Below are 22918 nucleotides of genomic sequence, written 5' to 3' on the forward strand. Positions count from 1 at the left end.
TAAGAACCTCCCTCGCCTGTAAACTGGGAATACGAAAGTTATTCGTCGACGAGTACTAGTGTGTATATTGGGCTTGTGTTGAATTTTCTTGGATTCGGTTTGTTTTCTAGCCGACACTTCAGTTTGATATATCACCATGTAATTTGCATCCTAATTTTATACTATTTAATTTACTGTTTCATTTTAATTTCAACTTCTTTACTCATTAAAATTTCTACTATATTTCTTGGTTGTGATTCAACTTACAAAGAAGGCAGCATTAAATTTTCATATATCTCCTGAAAAATCTGACTTTTTAAGAAATACAATTCAAGTTTTTTTGGTGTCAGAAAATAGGAGTAAGAAATATCTCGAAATTTTAGTGAACTTACAATGTAGAAGCAGCAAAAAAATTTATTAATAAAACCGGTTAACCGGATTGCAAACCGAAAATTCGGTTCGGTTTGCAAACGGTTAATGCAAAAAACTGGACCGGTTTCGGTTGCCATATGGCTTGAACCGAAAACCGGTTCGGTTACCAAATGCATTATCCGGTTCGGTTAACCGGATTTTTCAGCCCTAGTTGAATCAGTCTCAAAAAAAAAAAAAAAAAAAAAATCTGTGCTAGAATTTAAACCATATCTCTCGATCAATTATATAGGAATTTATTGAAAAGTGTGAGAAAACACAATTAAAAAAAGGTGCCCCGACTCTCATTTTCTAAGTCAAAGCGCAATGGGTCAAGAAACAAATGCATGAAGTTTAAACTTTATATGTTATTAAAACTTATGCAGAATTAAGATTACTTGTTCACGTTGTGCTTAATGAGTTCTAACTAATGATTAAATATAACTGTCCACGACATAAAATAAAGCATACAACTCAATTTTATAGGTTCGACAATCATGCTACATCCATGGGACCAAGTCAGACGAAGCAATCCATTATGAAATTATTTGTTCAATTACAAAGACAAGAAAGTATCAGTTGTAAAAACTCCTGTTTGGACACACATTCACTTTGCTCTTTGGTTGAACTCAACCTTCATATCTAGCTTCTCTCTCATGGACACCAGGTCGCACTTAGCTCCTCTCAAGTTTCACATATGATGAATTACTTCGGTAGCAACGCTCGACCATGTAGATCTCACACGGAACCGTTCCAAATCAACTCATGCAAGCAAGAGAAAAAAACACGGTAATTCAAAGCCTACCAAGCATATTGGAAACCTACAAAAACAAACAACCTCAAAGAAAATATTCAGAGAATAATGAGGTAAATAATATGCTTCTTAAAAAAAGTCACAATAATAAAAGGATAATAATATACTTCTGACAAGGATTGGGAAAACAAGAAAAATCCTTTTAGATTTGCCTTCTTAGAAAAGGAATCATAATCATAATCTCCTTTTAACAAAATGATTCTTGAACTTATTCTGATCTTTTTTAAGAATAATTTTTGAAAAAGTAAATTGGTTATGTTACAGAAATGTAATTATTAATGTTTTGTGAAATGATAAAGTAAAACATGATTTTTAAAAATATTGAAAAATGTATTTTTGGGTTTTAACTTTATTAGGAAAACCAAGTAAAAATTTGAAGAGTTTACCAAATGAAGCCATATCTCCTTTTAAAAAAGATTTTTTGAAATCATGATCTTCTTTAGGAAAAGGATTTTTGAAATGATCTTCTTTGCAAAAGGATTCTGAATCATAATTAAATAAAATCTTTTCCAACTCACATATTTAATGTCCACAAAAATCTTTCCACACTGGAAATATAATCACATTTATTAAGGCAAATGCAATGCTAATATTAAATAAACTTAGATGTTTGATCACTGTGATTCTGTTTGTGACCACCTTTATGAAACTAAATAGATTGTGACTAATTTAAAGAAATAGTTACAAAACCAAAATACTTACATGCAAGACAAAGAAATTACACCCTGTAGCTCATGAGTTCCATAGGAAATTTACATGATTGTTTCCTGTAAATGTAGGTATAAAGGGGAGCAGCACATTGATTTGGTTAAGTCAGCTGGCTTGCTTTTTCCAGAATCGTGCTTGGAATTTATTATCTTTCCTGAACATTCATACTGGATTAAACGCTTATCCTTTCATCTTACTTCTATATTAAACCCGCACATGTACATTTTTCCATTGCCTTCGTTAAGCCAGTAACTAATTTTGTCCAAATTTAATTAATGCTAATAACAAATCTTAAAGTTTGGATTGTCGACAAAAAACCAAATCTTTTGTTATACAATAGAACTTTTATAGTGATATCTATCCATAATAACTTCATGTAATCATAAAAATTCTGGTCTAATCTGGGTCAATTGTAAATAAAAATAAACTTCATTATGTAATAAATTTAATTATTCTAGGTCCGTTTTAAGAATTTACCTTCACTAGTAAAATTATCATATATACAAAATATATGTTATATTTCATTTAAAGGTTTAAGATGAATATATATTTATCTAAATTTGTTTGAAACAATGATTTATGCTTTAGTTATTACCACATTTTAAACTTGCAGATAGTAATAACTCACAATATGAAACATTCTTGTTGAACCAAATTTCCTAGGTTCTCAAACATGTTTAGAGCTTTGGACATGCACTTTTTATTCCGTACTATCATCCTCAGAATTATCTCTTCTCTCTTTTGTCTAATTGCATGTTGGTTTTTTAGTTAAATATAAATGACTTGTTTCATTTGATGTTGAGGAACATTAATATCCATTCGTTAGTGCATATTTTCCCTCTACACCACTTGTACTAAGGATAACTAAGTCAAACAATAATTTTGTAACTATGATCTCTATTAAGTTATAACGTCCTTATAATATAAATGGTTTGATCTCACTATTATGACTATAAAAAGTTCTATTGTATTTTCAAATGATATATGCTTGATGGGTATTTTCTAGAGATAATTTTAATCAATTAATTATTTCATTGTCGAGAAAAATCTTCTCTATTAAAACTAGATATTGACTATCTAACAATCAATAATACTATACTTAAAAATTTCTATACAAAGTGATGTGACAAAAAAAAAATGAAAGAGGACAACAAAATCAAACTCACTATATTCATTCATTCATTTTTTAGCACATCACTTTATAAGATCTTAATAGATTTCTTATAGAGTATTAGAGCATCTTCAATGGTACTCTTTATTTTAAAGAGCATTTTTCATATAAAATGAGCATCTTTATTGATTTTTAATATAAAACAATTTTTATCAAATCCAATAACTTTAAATTTTAAGGAGAGTAATATGTTTTTTTCAAAAAGAAACTTAATAGGAGAGATAATATAATAAAATCATAGAAACTTGTAATTTATTATTTAAATTGATAGTAGATAAAATTTGACTTCTAAATGGAGAGTTAAACTCCTCTTAATTTATATTTAAAGAATAAAAGTCTTTTAGACTTTTTTCTATAGATACTTAATAATAAGAGTTAGTCATATAAATAATCCTTGAAGATGCTCTTATCACTAACAATCTAACATGATGTTTCCTTTCCTATTCAATTTTGAGAGTATTAATCTTGACCCGATCTATAGTCAACTCCGTTATTCTATACGATCTAGAATGCACAATCCACGCTTGTAATTTTCAAAATTAATACACAAAACAAATATAAATTTTTAATACGTAATAATACAGCAACAAAGCTAAATTTCAGGTAATTGATTACCAATAATGTACGGACATCAGACTTGCCATCGAATTTTTACAACTCGAATTACGTTCCATCAACTCAGACCAGCCACATATCACTTTACAAATATTTTGCAAGTGACAGCCGTCACTCAACTATGGATGACTGTCACTGTTATTGGACAGACGTCTATCAAAGGCCCCGCCCGTCCATGCAAAATGACGATGGACTCCTGTCCATTATATGGACGAGAGTCCATTTACTACTGTCCATATTCAATGGACGGGGGCTATACAAGGACGGGCAACCACCTTAATGGACGCCAGTATTTCCCCGTCCAAACTTAATTAAAAACAAAATTAATGAATGCATGTTAAATGAAGGATGCTCGTGTTAAATGTATGGCACGGCATCCCTTAATAATGGATGAGAGTCCACCGTTATTAGACAACCCGTCCAAACTTTTAATTTAAAAAAAAATTATGCTCAACTTAATGGATGGAATCCTCTTGAGTGGATGCCTGTCCACTCAAGGTGCAGAAATTTGTATTCCAAACCTGGAAGTATTCCTAAACCTGTAAAGAGTCATTCTTGCAGGCTCCATATGCCTTCACGAACAAGGCTTTTCTCTATTCATCTAACACCTCTTCCTCATGCATGAATACATAAATGTTCGAAAGCCAACTTGAAATCGGAGGTAATGACTTAATCTTCATTTTAAAAGTTTTTCAACGACTAAAGTTGCAACGAATAGAAGTGCTATGACATTGGATTTTTGTGAATTAAACAGGCGGAGAGAAATTAACAAGTAGTTTGAAAAGCAGCATATAATTGAAGTATTGAACGAGTTTACATTACAGGTCCTTTTTATGATCTTTTCTGCAACTGAGAAGCCTAACACAAAGAGCCACACTTTCTCAGGAAACCAATCTAATACATAGATTAGCTCACTCATCATCAACTCAACCCAAAAGCCCTTTCAATGCTCCATTTGTACTGCTCTCATACACTACACAGCACAAACTTCAACAACAACATTTCACTTTTCATTGCACTCCCTTCTGTAATTAATTATTTCCGACGACTAGCAGATCTCCATGGGCCCTCTTGTCTTGCTAGCTGAATAACATCAAATTTTACAGTTAAAACACTAATTTACTTTTTCTGGGTAAAAACAACACAAACAGGGTTCAGCTCAGCCCCTGAAAATAAGCTCTAGTTTCTTCTTCAGTGTTGCATTTCCTTCTTCAGTTGTTGGAAGTCCTCCTACTTCTGCAAACCGCAAACACACGGTAAAAAAAACTGTCAATTTCTAGAGTGTCAGGTGATTAATATTAATAATAATAATTAACATTTAAACATCTATCATCTGCACCTCTGTGGTGCGAAGGGTTGAAGTAGTTGATACTTGAAGCGATTGCGATCCGATGATCGGTTGGATAGGAGGATGGAGAACCACCCAGTGAGAAGGATTTAGTCAGTCATGAGCATCTACATGAAAGGAAATGAAACATGAAAACTCTCTTGTTAAGTAGTGTTATAAGATATAGACATCTAACATTGGGAGTCAAGAGATGTTAGAAAGAAGGCACTCAAAAAGAAACTGATTACAAATTTCTGCACCTTGAGTGGACGGATGGACTCGTCCATTCCGCCATTATTAAGGACACCCGTCAAAAATTTGAACGCGTCCATTAGTTGAGCATATTTTTTTTAAATTTAAAGTTGGACGGGATCCAATAACGGTGACGTTTGTCATTATTAAGATGATGTCCGTCATAACATTTAAAGGCGTTTCATTATTTTGTTTTTAATTTACAATTGCAGCATAATGGACTCGATTCCTCTATTCCTTCTCGGAATTCGATTCTTGGCGCCCTTAGTGCTTGTTGCTTGCATATTTACTGCTTCATTTATAGAATCTGTAACCATGCTTATTCTCTGTTTCTTAATTTATTTATTCATTAAATAAGATTCTGTATCAATGATACTTAACAAATACATGCTGTATTCATCTGTATTTAATGTGATTTAGAATTTATAAAGGACTCCGCTCTTTAATTTCTAGTTTTTTTTCAGCTCAACATATGAATCAGTCAGTATTTATCTACCAGGGAAATCTAATCCAATCCATTCAATATGGCTATGAATTCCATAAGGAGTACAGATTGTTTCTGTGAATACATCGCAGAGCATATAATTTATTGAAAATTCGAGAAAACATTAAAATAAACTCTCTTACCTGCGACACCACAAGTTTGTTACAACTTTCCTCCCTTTATCTCCCGCCATTACGTCTTCTTTACTTCGCCGTTTTCCTTCAGTTTCTCAACATGAAGGTCTTACCTGCTTTACTTCGGGTTACCACCAGTTCCACCGTTACTCCTCTCTCTGGTATTTTACCTCCAACTCCTGAATTTTCCTCTCAAATTTATAATCTTTCTGTACTTAACTGATAAACTTCTTTGACTGGTCATCCTGTAATGGTAATTAAGTATTATTAAGGATCATGGATGAGGATTCTGTTAATTTTTCATATTGAGGATTTAATTTACAAGTGCCAGGCTGGTTTCAGGACCTCTGGAAGGCAGAAACGTCCTTATTTGCATTTTATTTCTCACCTTCATGCTTATTAACACGTTTTTATTATTGGATACGTGAATGCTTGTTTCTTATATACATAAATAGATTTACAAACCGACTCCCATCTTGTTTATTTCTGGTTATTTGATGCGCTTGTGTGAGAATCATAAAATGTAATGGTTTTTCTTAGGCCAGATTTTGAAGTGTTGATTGTTATTTTGCATTGATCTGAGTTCCGTGGCTTAGATGGGATCTAGTTGTCATAGGCTTGATCTATTACTTTAGTTCTGATAGTTTGTAATCTTGAATTTCAATTACATTCGAGTGCAGACGATGTGGATCCCGCCACTGGCACGAGTTTGTATCCATCTCACCGATGTAAAACTATTCACCTGGTTCGTGCCAAGATTTAATTTTTTGTTTCTTTAAGTATTGTAGAGATTTTAATTTGAGAAGACTTGTGGTATTGTAAATTTTTGCATGCAGGTGAGGCTGCTCAGGGTACACAATGTAGCCGCGGAAAAGAACCATGATGCTTACAAGTCTTGTGATTATTTTGATGCACAGCTTTCCCAAGACGGCTGGAAGCAGGTAATCACCACTTAAATTTTGTTTCATTATCAATTTAGCTCCTCGATCTTGTCAAATGTTTTTCATCTAATAAAACTAGAAAGTTTTTCAAGATGATGTTCTGTTAGGACCTTGAGAATTTGCGTTTGTTTGTTTCAGCAGAAGATATCATTATCAATTTATTAGTGTTTGTACATTGTACAAGCTTTTAGTGAAAAACATGGTATTTAATATACTTTTCGTCATATGTAAGTTAAATGCAAAATCAAAGGAATAGACTAAATCTAATAGATTACATGCTTCACCCCTTTGTTCAAGATTTAAACCATCTTCTTCAATAACCTCAAGCACATCACCCACAGGGATAACAAAAGGATTAAGTTGATCAATGTATAATAATACGAGCCCCAACGTGTATCACCAGGTAGTTTTAGACTTGTCTCTTGGTTCAAACCGTGCCCTTGCTAACTTCACCAATTTCTAGTGCTTCAAATACTAACTTGGCTCTCCCGAAGCATATCTCGATGCTTATATGAACCTCCAGCAACATTTATCAAATTAGTAACCAAGCTGAAAAACGAAGCAACAGAGATGTGATTTTTTGCAACGACTACTAGTGTCAACTAAAGTTGGTGAGCAAAACAGTGAACATAATAAGCATATTCATTCTCCCTCAAAATCAAACTTTTTAGACCATTAAAATTCTCCTTGCATATTACTTGCCCCGTCATAACCTTGTCCACGTAATCTTGATAAACTCAATCCATGCTTACAAAATAATGACTCAAGAGCCATCTTAAGTGATACTGCAGTTGTGTCACTAATATGTAAAATGCCAAGAAATCGCTTAAGCACATGACCCTTTTTATCTACATAACGTATGGCAATAACCATTTGTTCTTTAATTGACACATCATGAGATTCATCAATCAAAACCGAAAATCTGTCATCTCCAAGATCACTATTGATAGCCTTTATGGTTTCATTTGTTGCAGCATTCACAATATCTTTTTGAATCACTGGTGCTATCAATTTAAGATTCCCAGATGCATTCTTCAAAACAACACTCTTAAAATGTTCATTGTGCTGAGCTAGAAAATGAAGAAGTCCAAGAAAGTTACCTTGGTTCTTCGAGTCGTCAATTTCATCATGCCAACCAAAAGAAATCTAATGCAAACAATGGATGCAGTCAAGTGAGTTTGGTATTAATCCTAACTTGATCTGATTGCTTAGACAAAGCCACTTCAATATGTTGCTTTTGATTCATTAAATTCACACAACTCTGTCGTGCTTGGTTATAAGCACTATTTGGCTGGCCAACATGAATTTGAAAGCATTCTGGTTTTTTTCAATTATAAAATCCCTCACTAACGAAAGCGTCACTACTAGCTTGGCTTATAATGGAAAGTTTAAAAAGATAACAATACAAGTAGAATGCAGCATCTTTGGTCACACTATACTCAAGCCAATTGCCATACACATCAAACCAAGCAGGATTAAATCGAGGATATCCTTTTCCAAATTTTGTCAGTCGAAATGCATGATTTTGAGGCTGGCAACAACTCTTTTGCAAGTAAAATCTTCGAATTGCATTCCTATAATTAGGATGATAATGATTGATTTTAGGACGTAGAGTTGGATCAGATGGAAGATCTTTCAAGATGGCTTTTAGTTCTACATGACTTTCTTTTAATGGATCATTTTCTTTATCATTGGCTGTATTTTCTTGGACTCATGAGGATGATTGGTCTATTGCTGATTTTCTTTTGAGAAATTTATCCATATTGCATACCTAATAAGAAGTTTTAAACAAACAAAACAATAAGAAATTGTATAAGAATAATAACCCATAGTGATTTACATACATAGTAATGGAAAGACAATAAGAATATGATATTTTGTGGGTTTGAATTCCTTTTAGACTCATTTAACATGAATTATAGTGATTTACATACATAGTAATGGAAAGACAATAAGAATATGATATTTTGTGGGTTTGAATTCCTTTTAGACTCATTTAACATGAATCATGCATATTTATTAAAAAAAAAAAAAAAAAGTCAACTCTTTTTAAAATGTCCCAAAAATAAAGATGAATAAATTATAAACGATAAAAATCTAGGTGTAATTACTTACTCAACATAAAAACAAATAATTCTTGATTTACGCATGTCATTTTATAATTCTTAAAGAATAGGAAAAAAAAAAATTCATAGGAAATGTTTATAAAATTTGATTTAGTCAAGTAATTTAATGAGGATGAAAGAAGCAATATATAAACAATGATTGCTCAAGCTAATTTTTTCAAACAATAAATAAATAGTTGTTTATGTTAATAAAGTTTAAAAAGTTTTTGATATTGTCAACAAACTTGTTATCAAAGAACTAATTTTTTTGTTTGACATTTTTTCATTGTGCTTGATTAAAAATCTTAAATATGCATCTTTTAAGTTTCTGTAGTAAGTATGTTTTTATTTTTTTGTTTTATTTTTTATTTTTATGTTGATAATAAGTTTTTGTAACCTAAACCTGTTATCATTGTTGCATCTTTTGGTATAACTTTCAATTGCACATTTGCATTGCGTTCAAGGAGAAAAACAAGGCAAAAGAGAGCATTGAGGTTTTGAAAAATTCTTATGTATTTTATTTAATGCAAGGCAATAGCCTTTTGCCATTTTTGTGCTTTGTTTTGCCATTTTTGTGCTTTGTGGTCCCTAGATCATGTTTGTATTTATTTGTACCAATGTTCTGATATATGTATTAAGTATTCTCACAGCTATCAATTGTTTCAGTGCTCATTTTCTTTTCAAGAATAGACAAGGATCTCCCTGCAACAAGAAGAAAAGATTTGAAACTAGTTTGTACTTTGTTTAACAATAAACATGTGATAGCCTTACACACATGAGAGAAGGAATAAAGAAAACATCAAGGCACCACAAACCATGAACAAACATCAAGGGACCACAAACCACAAACAAACATAAGGGACCACAAACCACATAACTTATAATTTATTTGATACAGCAAAAGGATATGTTTTTTATTTTTTATTTTTTATGTGCAGTATTTTTACTAAACGTAAACAATAATCAACAACAGAAAACCTAATTATAAAATAAACAGTCACATAATTCATTGTCATCTCATCAAGACATCAACATGAAGACATCTTCACTAAATCATTCAATTTGATTTATGGATAACATTATCTCTTAAAATCATTCAATTAAGAATATTTTACTATATGGGAAATTCAAGCTTGGATTCTTTGACACTACTCTTAGTCTCTTACTGGGACATATCGCTTCTTAGGAATATTTTACTATAGGGGAGAAACAACAGGGGAAAGGTACTGCAGTCTATAGAGAGACTTCTAATGGCTGGTGTCAGTTAGTGTGGGTTGCCAACAGGGTTACAGGAACACCCTTGTCTCTCAAAATTCACGAGTAGGCGTGGGGACGTCTGGGCATTGGCTAAATGGTGAGCGGCAATTCAATGACTCTGGTTGGCTATTATAGGAGAAGGTTTCAAGTTTAGTTATACTTCAAATCTCAAATTCTAAATAAATAATACTCAATTTATTGGAAGAATGCAATAACAAAAGTTCTAAAACATCATTGAATAGAGAAAATTAGGGATTTGGGGTTAGGGACATTACCTTTTAATAAATTGATGAAAAACAGTGTTGGTTGAGACTTGGAAGGAGAGTTTAGTGAGAGAAACTTGAGAGTTTAGTCTTTAGAGCACCTGCACCATGAGAGAAAGAGGGAAGATAGGTTCTTGGCGTGCGTTGCAGTTCTGGTAATTAGTAAGAGTCCAAAAATCAAAAATGAAATCTCATTCTTTTCCCAAAATGTTAAAGTTCTATTAGGGGGAAAAATGCAAATAAATATAAATATATATAAAATCTGAATTTTTTTGAAGTTTGAGTAGGGGCCGTGGTCTCCACTCGTCATTAATTAAATCCACCACTGTTTGGGTCTGTAACAGCTATATTCCTTTTGCCTTTGGAGACGTGTCATGTTCTGGATGGTAGAACAGTTTGCTGGATTCTAATTGGTGCTTGACAACGTCAACATATGTCAGCCCTTATTTTAGGCATAATAGTTTTAATCACTTCTTCTTAGTTGTAATTCAATATTTCGCTAGAGTGAAGCTTGGATAGTTGCACAGTTATATATCCTTATATTATTTACATTGCTTAAGACATTTTGTTAAATAATGTATAATATATATACCAGGTGACGCATGGACAAGGGATGCACAATGTAGCAGCAAAGAAGAGTCTTAAGGCATTATTGTCTCCTAAATTATTTGATGCTCCTATCTCTACTCTTGGTTGGCAGCAGGTAATGGAATAATTAATCACCACATTATCTCTTTGATCTTGCTTTAGTTAATTTTAATTACTTGAAAGTGTTTATAACAGGTGGCTGATCTGCGTAAGCATGTCCTTGCAAGTGGGCTGTTAAAGAGGATTGAATTGGTTATCACTTCTCCTAAGTCAAGTTATGATCCCTTCTCTAATTGATGATTATGAATGTTTGCATGGATTAAATTAGCAATTGCATATGTGTTTCAAGGCCATGCAAACAGCAGTTGGAGTTTTTGGTTGCGAAAGCCACATGTATGAATATGGGTTAGATACATGTACACCTCCAGTAATGGTGGCAAATGATCATCGCAATGCAACGCTGGCTCTCAATTGTGTTACAACAAGTGATATCTTGCTGGAAACATGAAGAAACGATCTGAAGGCTTGCCTGATCTGAATCTTGTGATCACATGTGCAAAGCTAAGATGGATGCGACCTGAAGTACATGTGATCGGTAGTGATCTCAAGAGCATGCGATCTAAAGAAGTGACCAGGAGGTAATGCGACCTAGAAGCAATGCAAGAAGGAGTCCATGCGATCAAATGAGCATGCGATTAGAACCATTATGCGACCTGCCTGAAAGAGGTAGTTGATTCAGAGCCGATCTAGAAGGTGTCAAAGTTGGTCAACTACTTGGAGTGGTTCAGCTGACTTGTAGGGCTGTTTAGTTTCACATATTTTGTATTAAGTAAGAATGTATGACTTTCTGAGAATAGCCTGTAAATACCTTTACAATTTAGATTAGCATTTAATGCTTTACAGAGTAATCATGATAGTGATGTATAGGATGATGTCATATGTTTGTATATAAACTTTGTTAAAGTTAATGAAAACAATTGAAAACGAAAAATCTCTTAGAAAACATTCTCTGAAAACTTGTCTCTAAGAATACCCAAACAATTGCATGCATTCTTTTCCTTTGAATTCTCCAACTTGTAAACCCAACAACGCTCACCAATTTTAGCATTTGAGAAGTATCGAGACTGTATGGTGCTTTTGCTAACATTATTTTATAAGAAGAGTTTGTTTATATAATTTCACTTTTCTGATTTGATTTTTTGTTTAGACAGATTCATAATGATTAAGATTTAACGGTTTTTCTACTTCTGATGCATTTCCTAATTTACTTCAGGGAGTTCGTCCATTTGATAAGAGGATAAGTGTCAACAAATATTAGTCTCTTTTACCCACTATCGACTTTTCATTTGTAAGTACGTAATATCTTTTCTTTAAAGGAGACGTAGAAAAGTTTATATTGACCAATAAAATTGTAATTATAGAATTTCTGTCTCAATTTTATATCTCATGTCACAATAGATTTTTCAATATTATATTAATAATAAGTCTGATAAATTACACTGAATATATATTGTTGATACTCGATTTTGACACCAACTATTCGCACGTGTAAAATGCTAAGAAGGCTTAGAAGTCACACGTGATATGAGAGGATTGAATTAAATAAAAGGTGAAGAGCAATATTTAAAGTGGTTTGGATGCCCAAAAGCGAATCTTACGTCCACTGCTATTGTATTAATAAGAGAAAGAGATCGGGTCGCATTCAGCGAGCTGAGTTACAGTAAAGGGTGAGAATACAATAGAGAGAGAGAGAGAGAGAGAGAGAGAGAGAGCTATTTTAATTTAAAGTTAGCTAATCCCCGCAAATGAGAGGGAAGTCCTCTATTTATAGTGGGAAAGTTCAAGGTAATGATTATAAAAGCTGCAAGTGGGTATGTGCCGTACAAATCCTTTCTTTGCGTCCCATTGGCCACTTACCCGAGGGATTTCCTTGATTAAAGCAGGGCTTTGACACGTGGGCGATCTCTAGCCGTTTGCTGGCCTAGCACTCACCTGCCGCACTGATAGGAGCCATGCTACTTGTGCTAGGCGCAACGTGGCTGCACTTGGATGGCACAGAACCCTTCTGAGCTCTGACCATTCTTCACTAACGAGGCTCCACGTCAGCCTTACTTTTTCAGGCATAACAGAAGTCCCCCAGTTTTTTAAGGTTTAAGGATTGAACCTTGAGAACTGCATAATTATGCCATGATTTGACAAACCCCAAAGGACGCCTGGTCGAGCCGACCTGGCTACAAGGAGATCGCAGAATATTTTTTCTATGAGCGACTTGAAATGGTTTTCTTCTGCAAAGTTGATGACTTGGATTAGACCCTACTCAGTGCTATATCGATGCACCTCTTACCTTAACAGAGGTCCGCGACCTGATTACACAACATATTTTTGCTAGAGGTGAGAAATCACATCGCTCTGCAACAAACATGCGACGAAGAGTGTTTTACTCTAACGACCTCTTCAGATGTTATCCGTTGCTCTTGACAGCTAATCCATTAATGAAGTGTCCTTTATTCTGATAAACATGTCATGTGCGCAATAAGTGCCAGCCATGCACATTAAATGCAAGCTATGCTGAAACGACATTCTTTATCAGGGCATTAAATGCGGATGAGAGCACATTTAATGTGGAGGAGGGAATCGAGCTTTTGTTCAATTATTTCAACGGAGAGATGCGACGATTGAATTTCTTGAAGCGTGGCGGTTACTCTTTCTCACTAATTGATGACATGTGATTGCGATCAACGGTGAGAGACGCATTCCGCCCAAACGTTGACTGGCTTCGGAAATATCAATCGCCATCTCATTCACTATAAAACCCCCGGTTCTCCTTAAGCAATGTCACAACATTCACACTTTCAGAAAAAAAGCAAGAAGCTCTTATGAGACCATATTTTCAATCTCTAAGTTGGTGTGCACTTTCCGCTCACAGTAAGAAGTTCGACCCCCACAACCAAAAAGGTAAGGAAGATCCTTCCATTGCTTTCCTTTTTCTGTTTCGAATGTAGTTAACCAGGCTATAATGGTAGGTTTCTATAAGGAATAGGTTTTTAGGGTACGAACCATCGGGGGTGGTCCCCAAGGGTTTTTAGGGTTTTGCTCTTCCTCGTCGTCTTACAAAATTCTGTACGGAGACTAAGTAATCTCTACGTGTCCCCCTTTTTCAGACCGTAGAAGAGATGGACCCTACAACAAGCAGAATGGATGAGGGGACAAGCTCGCAGGCGTAGGACATCCCAGTGGGTCTTGTGCAAGAGATCCTGTCGGTAGCTAGCCGAGACGAAATACAGGAGGCAACAGACCAATACACGCTTAGCGTATACGTCTATCGATACAGGAGGCATACATCTCAGAATTCGCCAGAGGGAATGGCTGCGATCTCTGAAGCTATATTCAAATGTGGAGCGTTGATTCCCTTCCATCCCTTTGTTAGGTTGATCCTCGATCAGTTCGGGGTCGAACCTTTACAATTGACGCCTAACGCGTATATGATAGCCATGGCTATGTATATCACGTGCGCCGAGTACAGCCTCGGCCAACTGACTACGCTGGAGCTCGCTTGCTCATACTATTTAAAAAAGAGTGAGGACAAAGATTCTTACTACCTCTCGAAACGACCCACGATCGAGGGAGACATTTACAATTACCCCAGCAATGTCGGGGCATACGAGACCAAGTTTTTTCTTTTTTCATTATGATGGCATCTGCCAATTTGGGAGCCGAATAGGTCTTCCCTAAATACTTGGTGAATTTTTTCTTTTCCTTTTGGCTTTGCTTTCTAACTACCTCTCTTATCTCTTCGCAGGAAACAAGTTGACCAGGTTGACAGATCTTTCCTACCTTAATCGAATAGTTTCATTTGGTAACCTGCCAGATCATTATCGCAATGTGAAGCGGCTTGTGACAATCGTGAACTTGAGGAAGTACATCTTCTTTAACTCTGAAGCGTCCTTGGAACCCTTACCTCGTAAGTGTCCATAGTCTTTTCAGATTTTTGCTTTTGCATGCAGCGAACTTTTTACTAATAGTACCTGCACGTAGCAAACATGCCACCTAGAGTGCCGAAGTCGTTGAGAGAGAAGGGGTTCGTTTTTCCCTGGGTTGGCTCCAAGAGACCAGCCGAGGTGGGCCCTAGCGACACCCTTGTCGAAGGAGCATAGGTGGGGGCGCAGCCTCCCACCAAAAAACCAGTAGAACCTTTTCAGCCTGCGGTCACACGCCCAAAGCAGAAGACCATAGGCCAAAAGTCCAAGAAAAGAAGGGTGCTGTAGCCTGAGGAGTCGGAGTCGGAGTCGGAGTTGGAGGGCTTGGGGGTGCAGCCTGAGAGGTCGCAACCTTATTAGGCTCTTTTCTTAGAAGGGAGCTCGAGGCCCGCGACCGAGGTTACAGTGGTCCGTCTGCACAGGGTACAAAGGGGGACCGTAGCTTCCAGGTGGAGAGAAGGCAAAAGGCCGGCTAGCGATGTGCCCTCTGATTCAAGAGCTGGCACACCAGTGTTGGACTCTATGGGTCAACTTCCGGAGCACCTGCAGCCGGTAATGTTCACCCTTTTGGAATGTCAACTTGCCAAAGTCTTTTTAGAGCTCGTGACCTCCAACCCTGTGGATCTAATGATCGGGGCGGTTCAAATGCAAAGTCAGGTAAGACGGTTTGTCCTCGTCGAGGACTTTCCAATACTTTACTCTTTTTAAGGAGACTAAGTCTAACGCTTGCTTATTTTACTATGCAGTCTTTGCTCGCCTTGCACCTGGCCCAACAAAAAACCCAACTGGAAGTTATTGGGGGACTCTTCGAGCTGAAGGAAAAGAACGAGCAGCTGAAGCACGACTTAGCAACTACAAAAGAAGAACTGGGCTTGAACATCGTTCAGACGAACCAGTACATGTCGGAGAGGAACTCTGCTCTTCACAAGGTAGACTTCTAGAAGGCCGAGCTGGAGAAGAGGGGAGAAGAGCTTAAACAACTTCAAACGACAGTGGCCAGGCTCACCAAAGAGGCTAACGAGAAAGAGCTGGAGTTGTGGGCAAACTCCGAACGGTCCTTGTGGGCGGAGGGAATGAGAGCTCAGTTGTGGGAAACTTCCGAGAAGTAGAGGAAAGCTCTTGAAGCGGATCTAAAAATGTCCCAGGGGCGAGTCGCTTCTTTAACTGAAGAGATGAAGCAACAAAAACATGAGATTGAGAGAAAGGCCGCTGATTGGTCGATTCAGTCTATCTATGCCCTTAGGCCAAAGAACCTAACCATAGACCTTACCGACCTCTCGGATGATTACCAGAGGATCCTTGCCTTTATGGCGTAAGCCGATAATGAGGAAGATCAAGTACTTTATCCGAAAGATGATCATCTGGAGGAATATGTTCCAGAGGACCCAATAACTGACCAGGAGGTCGGCGACCAGCCTGGAGAAACCGAGGTTGCATTGGAAGGGCTTAAGGACAAAGACCAGTGATCACTTCTACCCCTACTTTTTCCACAACTCTGCTTAACTGTCTTTGTACATTCCCTTGCACTCAACGATTTATGAATGAAATGATCATTTTTTAAATTATTTGTGAGCACTCGTAATTTTTCGTACTTTACAAACATTACATATGCGAACAGGAGAACACTCTCTAGCTATTTGCGATATTAAATTATTTGTGAGCACTTATAAATTTTTGTACTTCACAAATATTACATATGCGAATAAAAAGATAAAAATAATGCAAGTAATAGAATCATACATTTATACAAGATGAATTTGGCTTAACAGCGATCTTAATTACAAAAGCTTAAAAGGGAATCTTTACAAGGAAAATAAAAGAGAGAGTTCAGAATTACTGATAATAGGGGCGAAGATGTTCAGCATTCCAAGCTCGCGATACTTCAGAACCATTGAGCCTTTTGAGATGATAAGTCCCCAGGCGTATCACTTTAGCAATGCGGTAGGGGCCTTCCCAGTTTGGTCCCAATACTCTCGTGCTTGGTTCCCTTGTACTGAGAATGACTTCTTTCAGAACTAGGTCACTGACCTGAAAGTCTTTTCACCTAACTTTAGAGTCGAATAATCTTTTTGCACGCTGCTGGTAGGTTACTACCCTTAATTGAGCTTTGTCGTGGTGTTCTTCAACTAAGTCTAGACTTACACGCAAAAGTGTTTCATTGTCTGTTTCATTGAAGAGGTCTCTCTGAAGTGAACCAGTCCCTACTTTCACTAGGACCATTGCCTCGCAGCCATATGCTAACGAGAAGGGTGTTTTTGAAGTGGAGGTTCTCGTAGTCGTCCCGTATGCCCATAGGACTTCCGAGAGGTGGTCGACCCAATTTTCCTTAGCAGCGCCAAGCTTAGCTTTCAAAGTATGCTTGATGGTCTTGTTGACAGCTTTAACCTGGCCATTGGCTTGCGGTCTTGCGACTGAGACGAACTTTTTATGGATCCCCAACTCATCACAAAACTGCTTGAATTCCTCGTTGTCGAAATGCTTCCCATTATCAGAGATGAGTGTATGAGGAATTCTGTAGCGACACACTATATTTCTGAAGACGAAGTCCTTGAGCTTCTTGGTAGTGATCGCGGCCAATGGTTCAACTTTGGCCTACTTGGTGAAATAATCCACCGCGACCACAACATACTTGACCCCTCCCCTTCCAACTGGCATAGGTCTAATAAGATCAATTCCCCACATGGAGAATGGCCAGGGGCTGATCATAGTTATCAGCTGGTGGGAAGGAGCTCGTGGTATGTTCGCAAACCCGCTGGCACTTGTCACACTTTTTTACAAAGTTGAAGGTATCCTCTTGAAGTAGGGGCTAATAATACCTTTGACGAACAACTTTGTTGGCGAGGGATCCCGTGGCAGTGTGATTACCAGAGATCCCTTCATGTATCTCCCTCATGATATAGTCTGCTTCTTCATCGGTTACACATCGGAGGAAATGGGTGCTAAACCCTCACTTGTATAACTGATCTCCTATAAGTGTGTAACAAGCATCTCTTGTTTGCAGGGTTCTTGCCTCAATTTTATCATTGTGCAAGGTCCTGTCTCGGAGATACTGAATAACTAAGGTCATCCAAGAAACTGATTTTGTCGTAACCAAGGCCTGTTCAGGCAAGCTGATATTAGGGTTTTCTATGTGCCGAACAAGAATACTTTCTGGGGCATCTAAGTCCAGCGACGAGGCTATTCTTGCCAAGGCATCTACGACAGAATTAATGTCTCTAGGAATCTGCGTGATCGCGAAGTGCTTGAAAGACTCGAGTGCGACCTTAGCTTTCTTCAGATAACTGATCATGTTTTCTTCCTTGGCTTGATACTCTCCCAAAACCTGATTAACAACCAGCATGGAGTTGCTATGAATACTGATCGCGGTTGACCCCATTTCTTTTGCCAATTACAGACCAGCGAGCAGTGCTTCATACTTGGCCTCGTTGTTGGTAACTTTGAACTTAAACGGAAGAATACCGTGGATGCGAGTCCCTTCGGGACTAAGGAGGAGAAGGCCTGCCTTGGCCCTTTTCCTGTTCGAGGATCCATTGACATAGAGGCTCTAGGTCTCTAGATTCTGAATAGTTTCTTGGGTGACTTCGCTGGACTGTTGCTCGGATTTCTGAATCGGTTGGTGTGAAAACTCCGAAATGAAATCGGCAACAACCTGCCCTTTAATGGTTATTTTCGGTCTGTACTGCAGATCGAACTGGCTTAGTTCCATCGCCTATTTGAGCAACTTACCTAAAGCCTCTGGCTTCTGAAGGACTTGCCTGAGTGGGTAGTTGGTCAATGCATGGATAGTGTGGGCATGGAAATAAGGTCGCAACTTCCTGGAGACAATCAGCAGGGCATAAGCTAATCGTAATATACCAGCCATTGGACTCTATTTTCTTCCTGACTCAGAGCTGTACTGACCGTATGCTGAGAGACGGATAGATACAGGAGAAGAATTTCTTGAGAGAGCAGCTTGGATAGAAAGGGTGGTTGTGCTCTTTAATGCTCTAGAAAGCATGTTCGCAGTCCGAAGTCCACTCGAACTTCTTATTGACCCTGAGTATATTGAAAAATGATAAGCAGCGATCTGTTGCTCTTGATGTGAAGCGACTAAGAGCAGCTATTCACCCATTAAGACTCTGAACCTGTTTTCGATTGGTCGGGCTGCTCATATCAAGGAGAGCTTGGATGTTTTTGGGGTTGATTTCCACTCCCTTCTAGTTAACCATATACCCCAGGAATTTTCCCGAGGATACCCCGAACGAACACTTGAGAGGATTGAGCTTCATTCTGTACCTTCAGAGTATACCAAACATCTTACCGAGATGTGCTATGTGATCTGAAGCGACATGTGACTTGACCAGCATATCACCAACATAGACTTCCATTGATTTTCTGATCTGCTTGGAAAACATTCGGTTAACCAGCCGCTGGTAAGTTGCCCCAGCGTTTTTCAAGCTGAAGGGCATAACCTTATAGCAATACAACCCCCGATCTGTAACAAAAAAGGTATGCTCTTCGTCCGTCGTGTACATTAGAATCTGATTGTATCCCGAGTAGGCGTCCATAAAACTCAATAACTTGTGGCCGGAGGTAGCATTGATGAGCTGGTCGATTCTCGACAACGGAAAGTTGTCATTCGAACAGGCTTTGTTGAGGTCGGTGAAGTCAACGTAGGTCCACCATTTACCATTGGGCTTCTTTACCAAGACCGGGTTGGCAACCCAGCTCGGGTAAAGTGCCTCTCGGATGGACCCGTTCAAGAGGAGATTATCTACCTCATCTTTTAAGGAGACATACAGCTCGGGGTCTATTGCTCTTCTCTTTTGGCGAACCGGCCTGACCGCACTATCAATATTCAAGGCATGACATGCATCATTCGGGTTAATCCTGACCATTTCAGCATGAGTCCATGCGAATACGTCGACATTTGTCCTGAGGAAGTTTGTCAGGTCATTGGCAAGCTGAGGGTTGAGATTACTCCCAATTCTCAACACTCGGGTCGACTCGCTTTGATCGACCGATATCTCGGATAGATCCTCGACTGGCCCATTATGAGGGCATTCCTGGATGCGAGGATCCATGTCATCCTCAACCGGGCTAGGTTGTGGCTCAATCCTGCTGATCGCCATTGCCTCTTCGGGGATACCGACCGACACTCTTTTTCCTTTGCACACCATTTGCACTGCCCTTACATAGCAGTCGCGAGATACACGTTGATAACCACTTTCTTCCCTTATCGCCGTCGGGGTGGGAATCTTCATCTTCATATGGTATATTGAGGTGATTGCCTTGAAGTTTCGTAGTAGAGGTCGCCCCAATATGCCATTAAAAGCGGACGGACAGTCTACCACTAAAAACTCTGTCATCTTGGTCATCTCGTTGGTTTCTCCCAATGTGACCAGAAGCGAGATCGTCCCCTTGGGGATCAAATGTTCTCCGATGAAACCGTACAGAGGGATAAAGGCAGGCTTCAAATCTGCCTCGTCTAGTTTCATCTTCTCGATGGCTTGCTGAAATAAGATATTCACGGCGCTTCCATTGTCCACCAGCTTCCAGTGGACTTCGCACCGACCTATTTCAAGCGTGATGACGAGAGCATCATCATGGGGATGACGTAATCGCACAACGTCTTTCTTGGAGAAGGTGATTTCCTCCTCTCTGCGAACCTTGGCGGGTCGCGGCGTTGTGCTCATGACACTTATGGGGTCATGACGGACTACTTGAGCATATCTTTCCTAGGCACCTCTAGAGTTCCCTACGAGGTGTGGTCCTCCAAAGATGATCCCTACACTGTAAAGACATTTACGACCACGACGCTTCTTTCCCGGCTCCTCCTGATTTTTCTCCTGAACGGGAGCTGAGTCACCGACATATTCTTTGAAGTGCCTCTGCTTAATGAGGTCCTCAATTGCCTGCTTGAGGGCCCATCACTCATTGGTGTGGTGCTCATTATCTCGATGATAACGGTAGTACTTTTTATTTTTTCTGGCTGAAGGGGGATTTTTCGTGGGCTCGAGCTCTCTGAGCAAACCAGCCTCCTCCGATTTATCCAGAATAGCCGATACCGAGGCATTTAGGGGGGTGTATTGACTCTTATCGCGATCATGATGAGGAACTGGGGCATAAGATTTCTTGGGCTCGTACCACTGCTTCTTTTCTTTTCACTGATCATCATTAACCCGTCTACGATTAGCCCTCCTATTCTCCCCCTGCTTGGGAGCACTGCTCGAAGGACTGGGGTCGTGGCAATTGAGAGCGGCCACAAAATTTTCAATGCAGAGGTACTTTTCAGTAAGGTTGTAGAAGTGAGTGAGGGAAACATCATCCCCAGATTGCAGTTCCTTCCATAAGTCTGTATGCGGGCGAACTCCCATAATGATGAGAGTTCGAACAAACTCTTCAAGAGTATGAGCCACTTTGTGGAGCTCCATATGGAACCTGTCTATATAAGATTGGAGGGGTTCACCCCTCTCTTTTCGTATATTGCTCAGGTAGCATAGCGGCATTGAGAACTTCTTGTTCGCTTGGAAGTGCCTCAGAAACTTTGAGCTCATTTAAGGCCATGAGCCAACCGATCCTGTTAGAAACGACTTGAACCAGTGCTTGGCATGGGCGGTGAGGGTTACTGCCAAGCAACAACATTTTGCCAAGTCAGAGACTTGGTGGAGTTCCATGAGGTTGTTGAACTCGTATAAATGATCATGAGGATTGGAATTCCCATCGAATGCTCGCATGTCGGGCATTCTAAATCTCGATGGGAGAGGGGCAGCTAACACTGCTAGAGAAAAGGGAGACACCTTTGCGACCTGCCCTTGCTCATTCTATTGAGCCTTAAGCTGATCCAGAACTCACTGTAGTTCCTTAATCTGAGGCAGCGGAGCTACCTGGGGATCACTTTCAGCAATGTGGGTTCGACCCTCACAGTTGCGGTTGAGGAAAGACCGCAAATCGGCCTCTTCCTTATTAGTGTATATTAGTGTATGCCCTAGAAACCATTCGGGTTGTCGGTTTCAAAGCATTTTGTCTTGTATCTATATATCATAAATAATAGAAGAAAGAGTTCGTCAATTCATATATATAAATTACTTCCTTTATTCAGTCATGCATTTAAAATAAAGTATGTATATGAATTGTCTAGATGATTTATTTAATCGGTAAATGAATTATCGAAAAGGGTTCCCTACAAAAGCAATATAATTTAGGCAACTATATTGCACAGTAGGCATATCGGTTGCTTCTGAAAGATATCATGAGTTGATATAAGTACGGATGATGATGATAGTCATGTCACTGGGGCATTGGTATGGATTAGCGGTTGGTGAACTATTTTTCAAACGTGATCGAATAACGACAAATCACTTGGAAAAGCATGTAGTCAATGATTTATTGTTTGGTTATATCAGTGCACGATGTAGTCCTTTGACCTGAGACATTGTAGTCGGATCCGATACGGATAAGTATGGTCCATACGGTGTATAAGTACGAGACTAATCATGTTTCGAATAATAAAGCCTATTTGGTCATGCGTTGTTCATAGCGGAAACGAACGATAGTCAAGAGGGGATCCATTGACTCAAAAATATAGGATCGGGAGTACCGTTGACTCCATCCGAATTCGAGTTCCTAGACGAACGTCGATAAGTGTCGAAAATCAGAATCTCTGGCCAGAGTCTATTATTAGTCATACAAAAGCAAGTTTGTGTTGACGAGTTCCAGACATATTGATCGACGATTCGGTAGAAGATCTAGTTTAGAATTTTGATGTTCCATGAATCTGTGCTTGATCAGGATATTTCAATGGAGGGAATTTACCTGCATGGTACATTGCTAGATGTATACCATAGTCGTTGGGCCTCCGGACAAGTTTCTGGATTCATCCAGAACCGGCTCACGGCTAATCCATGGTGGACCTA

The 22918-nt window shown here is 38.4% G+C and overlaps 1 protein-coding gene across 1 annotated transcript in view; it reads left to right on the plus strand.

Moving 5' to 3' along the window:
* The first annotated feature begins 3974 nt into the window (after positions 1–3974).
* LOC116137700 (phosphoglycerate mutase-like protein 1) overlaps positions 3975–22918 on the plus strand; it is a 65311-nt gene continuing 46367 nt past the window's right edge. The window contains exons 1-5 of the mRNA XM_031423383.1: positions 3975–3994; positions 6601–6637; positions 11054–11161; positions 11242–11320; positions 20080–20101. Of these exons, the coding sequence (XP_031279243.1) occupies positions 3975–3994; positions 6601–6637; positions 11054–11161; positions 11242–11320; positions 20080–20101 (266 nt within the window). The remainder of the gene's footprint in view (positions 3995–6600; positions 6638–11053; positions 11162–11241; positions 11321–20079; positions 20102–22918) is intronic.

This window comes from Pistacia vera, unplaced genomic scaffold (genome assembly GCF_008641045.1).
Source record: "Pistacia vera cultivar Batoury unplaced genomic scaffold, PisVer_v2 Contig332, whole genome shotgun sequence".
NCBI lineage: Eukaryota > Viridiplantae > Streptophyta > Magnoliopsida > Sapindales > Anacardiaceae > Pistacia > Pistacia vera.